Source organism: Dipodomys spectabilis, unplaced genomic scaffold (assembly GCF_019054845.1).
Source record: "Dipodomys spectabilis isolate Male_0828 unplaced genomic scaffold, ASM1905484v1 ptg000082l, whole genome shotgun sequence".
Classification (NCBI taxonomy): Eukaryota; Metazoa; Chordata; class Mammalia; order Rodentia; family Heteromyidae; genus Dipodomys; species Dipodomys spectabilis.
In genome coordinates this window covers 1,701,189-1,707,215 of record NW_024870759.1, presented here as the reverse complement: position 1 = coordinate 1,707,215, position 6,027 = coordinate 1,701,189, and the positions used below count along the sequence as shown (strand labels likewise).

The 6,027-nt window shown below is 44.9% G+C and overlaps 1 protein-coding gene across 1 annotated transcript; it reads right to left on the bottom strand.

The window, feature by feature from the left end:
- Positions 1–4,879: 4,879 nt before the first annotated feature.
- LOC122110917 (melanoma-associated antigen 10-like) lies at positions 4,880–5,794 on the bottom strand. The gene has a single exon (XM_042683637.1). The coding sequence runs from the start codon at positions 5,792–5,794 to the stop codon at positions 4,880–4,882; it is 915 nt and encodes a 304-aa protein (XP_042539571.1).
- Between the last annotated feature and the right edge of the window lie 233 nt (positions 5,795–6,027).

The following is a 6,027-nucleotide window of genomic DNA, read 5'->3' as shown; positions in this document are numbered from 1 at the left end:
CATTTGTACTGGCTGTTGGACCTCTTGGTATTGCCCTATATTTCACCTGACTCCCTCTAGACCTGGGCCCCATCCCTCTGCTGAGGTAGTGCTCTTTCCACCAAATGCCCCTCCCTCTCAGACCATGATGCGTTAGTCATAACCAGCTGCCTGGTCACCTGCATGAGGCCCTAAAAGACTCAAAGCAAGGGAGGGATGAAGTTCCTCAGCTTCATCTCAATCTCCCTCAGTACTCACCCTGAATTCCAACAGTGCCTGATGCCTCTGCTACATTCAAAAGCAGTTTCTTCTACCCAAACTTTAACCCCTGTCAGACCCAGAGCATAAGTCAGGCATCACACCTGTGGTCACATGGCCTGAGGCCTCCCTGGAAACATACCAGGGTACAGCTTTTCTCATGTATGTAGCCATTTGTTTTTATTGTTGGTGGAGCTTGAACTCTGGACCTGCACACTCTCCCTGAAGTTTTTTGCTCAAGGCAGCTCTACCATTGAGTTCAAAGTTCTACTCCCAGTTTTTTTGTGGTTAATTGGAGATAAGAGTCTTACAGACTTTTCTGCATAGACTGGCTTCAAACCTCCATCCTCAAATCTCACCCTCCTGCATAACTGGGATTACAAGTGCCAGCCCCCAGTGACCAGTGAATCCTTTATGATATACTCTTTGGTCTCTTTCCCTAAAGACCCAGATCACATCCACTCCAATAAAAACTCTGTCTTCTTTTCAACCTAGGCCAAACTTAAGGGAATGTGCACTAGGCCACTCAGAGGTGGCTAGCTAAGGTAACCACCACAGGAATAATCAGATTTGGGAGACTCCATCCTCTTTAAGATCCTGTCATTGATTTCAAATAGAGTATGTTTCCATCCCAATGCAAGAATCAGTCTTCTCCCCTCAAAGCAAGTCTCCTACTCCCAGAATCCACTGATGCTGATGGAGGAGGTTGGGGGGCATGAAGGTGTTCATCTAACAAAATGTTCCTGTGGCAGGTCTGATAACTGGGAGGTAGCTACATGCTTGAAGAGCCTCTTCATGAGGAAGACTTTACTCTCTCCAACCCCACAGTGTCACCTCCAGCAACTGCAGACTTGTACTCTCTCTATTGTATAGAACTGCACACGTCAGAGCACAGATTTCATTGCATGGGCTCTGTGAAGCAAAAAGACTCTCTCTCTCTCTCTCTCAACAAAGTAGCAGTTGGACTATTTGAGTCACCTCCCTGGGAACTATGAACACTCAATCAAGTTTTTCTCAAGGGCCCTCTTTTCCAACACTCTCAAGGTATACATAGCTACTCTTCAAGATCTGATGATCCATCATACACACAAATGCCACTGACTGTGACACTCACCCCGACACTAAGCATAAAGTCAAAAGTGCTCTTTTCCCCCACAAGTACTGCCTGGGTCAGCCCTGGATAAGAGGAGTGTATTTCCTGGATCATGCACTGAGGATACTATTTTCTTTAGCTATAAAACCAGAAGTTGAGGGCTAGGAAGGTAGCTGAGTGGTAGAGCACTTGCCTTGCATGCTCGAGGCCCTGGGTTCGATTCCTCAGCACCACATAAGAAAAAAGCCGGAAGTGGCGCTGTGGCTCAAGTGGTAGAGCACTAGCCTTGAGCTGAAGAGCTGAGGGACAGCGCCCAGGCCCAGAGTTCAGGCCCCACGACCAGACCCAAAAAATAAAAATAAAACCAGACGCTGAACTCTGTAAGGGACACTTTCCCTCATTGGATGGAACCCTACAAACTGAGTCATTCCTCCAATCACAAGGGAGTTTTTTTTCTGCCTTTTTCATTTATTCTTTAGAGCATTAAGGATACCCTTGATCCTCTCAAAGGATCCTACTGTAAAGGAGCCACACTGATTGATCAAGTCTCCATACACTTTGACACAGAAGTGAAAGTGTGATCAATTAGGCCACTCTGTCCTTTAGTTTCCATGGCTGTTGCAAGGAAATGTCCTTCTAATAATTGAAAGTATAATATCCATGTCCTTTTATTCCTCCCTGCGTCTTTCCCTAGATTCTAGGCATGATTCTACCTTCTCACCATTTGTGTAAACCTACCCCAGTTTGTAAAATAGGAAAAAGAATAAGACTCATCATGGAAGTAAGGATAGGGTTGGGCCTCATCCATACTCAGTTCTGGGAGCCTTAATCATGCCTCCTATCTCACCTGGCTCCCTTATAAGATCTTGCCCCAGTCTTCTGTTGAGGCAGGGTTCTTTCTACCAAACCCACATGCAGAAGTCAGGAATCAGCTGCCTGGTCACCCTACATGGACACTTTCAAGGCTTGCAGCAAGATTCGAGCTGGACTGGTCCAGGGGATCTCGGGGATCACAGTCTTAGTCTGAGAATCTTTAAGGGGAATCGTTGATCTCTCTGTGGGGTGTAGGTAAGAGAAAGTTCTGGAGGGTGAGCAGAGGAGCCTGGAATACAGATGGATGGTTCTTAGTTATTTCATCTGCACTTAAGTGTTCAGTTTTGTACAAGGGATGTTCTTGAATGGAACACACTCATGCTCTAACAATGTCTTCCTTCAGCCTCAAGAGATACTGAGAACAGATTTGATCTAGGGTCCTTTAAAAGGAAAGCCAAAGGCATTTTAGAGATCCGTGTGGAAACACAGTCTAAAAAGGGACACATTGTCTCCTATGGACAGACTTCATGTAATCTATCTGAACCTATGTTTTCACCTGGGTATGGGGTCAGGGGAGCACTTCCATAACTCACTTAGCCACTGCTCCTGGTGAAAGTGATCTTGGAATTCATATTTGCTTGAGGTACTTGGATAGGCAAGGACCAGATACAGGATATTCATGAGTCTGAAAGTAGGAACAAGTTTCTACCCCATCAGTACTGGGTACTAGAACACTGGCTTGCTGCCTTTACTCTTCATATAATAGGTGCCTCTCTGCTCAGCTGAGGCAGGGTCACTCTACTAAACCACTAATCTCTCTTAGAATCTGATGTAAAAGTCACAAAGCAGCTGCCTGGTCTTCTATCTTAGTGCCTCTCAAGACTCACAGCAAGGGAGGGCCTAGCCCTGTACAGGTCATCTCAGTCCCTTCCTATGCCCTCAACGTGAGCAGCAGCAGTGTGTGTCTGTGGCCTTCCTCTGTTAACTTCAAGAAGTGAATTGTGCTTGTGAGTACTGGAGCTGTAGTGAACGGCAGAGGCAGTCATTTCTAATGGTATTTGATCCCAGTGCTTTCCACATGGGGATGTTGTTCATGTCACTCTTCTGTAGGACATAACAGAGGACATGGAACTTAGGAGAACAGGAAAGCAAAATGAACTGTCATAGAATTCAGGAAATTTTCCCCCATTAGAAGTCACTTTTCAACATGTGGTTGTGAAGAAAGTCCTAGAATGACAAACGCTAGAATTTAGTCAAAACCCAGATCATTTTTTCTCTGCCAACTGCTTCTCCAATTAAGTCACAATTCTAAGTTTTTAAATTTCTTTTAAACTGGGCTTACATATTCTATTTTCGTATATTCATGCATGGACTACCCTTCTACAATGCTCAAAATTTAACATATCCTTGAGCCATCCCCTGCTGTGAGATGACCTCAATCAAGAGAGCCTGCATTTCATACTTAGCTTCTTTTTCTGTTGTGTTTTATTGGGAAGGGAGAAGATTCTGTACATAGGAGAAAAGATGCAACATTGGTCATTCTCAATTTGGCATCTTTCACTCAAGATCCACCTATTATTCCGCAAATGATATAACTTCACATTTTCTTGTGTACAAGTCCTGAGCTTGAACTCAGGACCTGGGCACTGTGCCTGTACTTTTGTGCTTGAGGCTCTACATTCATATTTTTGTGGTTAATGGGAGTTATGAGTCTCACAGATTTTCCTGCTGGGGCTGGCTTCAAACCTCCATCCCCCGATCTCAGCTAGGATTATAGGCATAAGCAACTGTTGCCCGGTAAAATTTCTTTACTGTATTTTTAAATTTATTATTGAAAATGTGATGTCGAGAAGGATTACAGTTATATGTATTAAGCAGATAAAGGATACATTACATTTTAGAAAATGTCATCCCTTCTCATGTTCTCTCCCAGTTTTTCCCTCCTGTTCCCACCCATAAGTTGTATAGTTCCAAAAACAGAGTGTCTTGTATGAGTACCATTGCTGCATTTGTTCCACCTTTCTCCCACCAATTATCATCTCAAAGATTAATAAATGCACAAAAGGAAAATAAAATAAAAAAGCAACAAAGAAATAATCCTACTGTTTCCATTTCCTGAGATCGTTTCCATTGCTTCATATGGCTGTGGCTGAAAGCCTTACCGAACTTTGTGTTGATTAAAGATATTACCAAAGCCAGTCACAGATGGCTCACACCTGTAATCCTAGCTACTCAGGAGGCTGAGATCTGAGGATCCAGGTTCAAAGCCAGCCTTGGCAGGAAAGACCCTGAGACTCCTATCTCCAATAAACCACCAGAAAACCGGAATTGGTGCCATAGCTCAAGTGGTAGTGTGCTTGCCTTGAGCTGAAGAGCTGAGTGACCGTGCCCTGGCTGAGTTCTAGCCCCACAACAGACAAAAAAAAAAAAAAAAGATATTACCAAGAGCAGATGCGAAAATAATGGTTTGAAGAAGAGGCAGTCTTTGCATAGTGGGACTTATCCTTAAGATGTACTTTCCCGTATAAATACATACATATCCAACCCAAATCAAGACAATATATACGTCTTTTGTGTGTGTGTAACAGAGAAAAGGTTTGAGGCAAGGATTCACAGTGAGCTTTTCAATATTATAATTTATTTCACTTGACATTTCAACCACTCCCAAGTAAATCGCTGGTTCACTGGGATGTTAAGGTGGAACCAGTTTCCTAACTGATTTCAAATGAGGAAGAGTCACTCTTTTACTAAAGAAGTGCTATCGTTGGTATTTGCTCCCTGTTCTTCCTGTAAAGCTTCCTCATACAGTGTAGGGATGGAGTTTGGGTCAATCCCGCTGTACTTGGCCCAGTGTTCCAGGACTTTCCTTTGTGTGGTTTCTGCATAAGCCCTTGGGCCCCACCGGAACTCATAGGCAATGGGGTCGCTACCGGGCACCTGGTGATACTCCAGGTACTGCTCATATACAAAATCTTCCATAAGCAGCTTCCTAGGTATTCCAAAAATAACGTGTTCACTGTCAGGATACACTTCCATCTTATCCAGCACTTGCCAGATGGCTTCCTCGGTGGCACAGCCCCCTTCCGTGAAGATGATGCAGAGAACAATTATCAGCAGACCCGTCTTGGGCATGCCCTGCACATGGCTCAGAACACCATCGTAAGTGATACCTGCGGCTATAACAAGCACGTGGGTGTGGAAGACAGTGTCTACCTCCTTCACGTCAATACCGAACAGTAGCTGCATACAGATACAAGCTTTGTCTAAGATCACAGGGAAGTGAGGCCGGTAACCTCCCGTGATGTGACTCAGCATATCCACATCAGTAACAGGCTGGCATGAATTGTACTGACGTAACAGGTATCGCACCAATGCTAGGGCCTCTTTCTGCAGGGCATTCTGCAATATCTCATCATCATCAGGGTACACATCTTCCCTTTCCTGAATGTGGGGTTCTTGATCTTCCTCATTAGTTTCCCCAATGACCTCATTCAGGAGGAAGGTAACTGACACTTCAGCTAGAAATCGGAACAACAGAGTAGTAGGAGTGGCATCCCTGGCCTCCTCCTCACCAACCAGGCCTGTGGCCTGGCTTTGGGCCACAGGGCCTCTTTCTAGCTCAGAGGGAAGGGTCCTCTGAGTATAAGGCATCCTGGCTGTCGTTGGGGATAGCTAGTCAGAGGGTGGAGTGCAGCTCAATGATGACTCCTAGGCCTGTGGGAGAGAAAGCAGGGAAGCAGTTTCAGCTGACAATGTTCCTCTTGCCAGCTCCCTTAGCAATTACTCCTCGTCTTCCCTTTTTTGTTTTAGGGCCACATAGGTTCCTGTCCCCTTTTGTGTCTGTTGTCTGAAGCCTAACAGTGAGGGAACAATTGAACAAGGCA

Excerpts from the sequence above, each read along its gene's own strand:
- LOC122110917 (XM_042683637.1), bottom strand. The coding sequence starts at position 5,794 with ATGCCTTATACTCAGAGGACCCTTCCCTCTGAGCTAGAAAGAGGCCCT.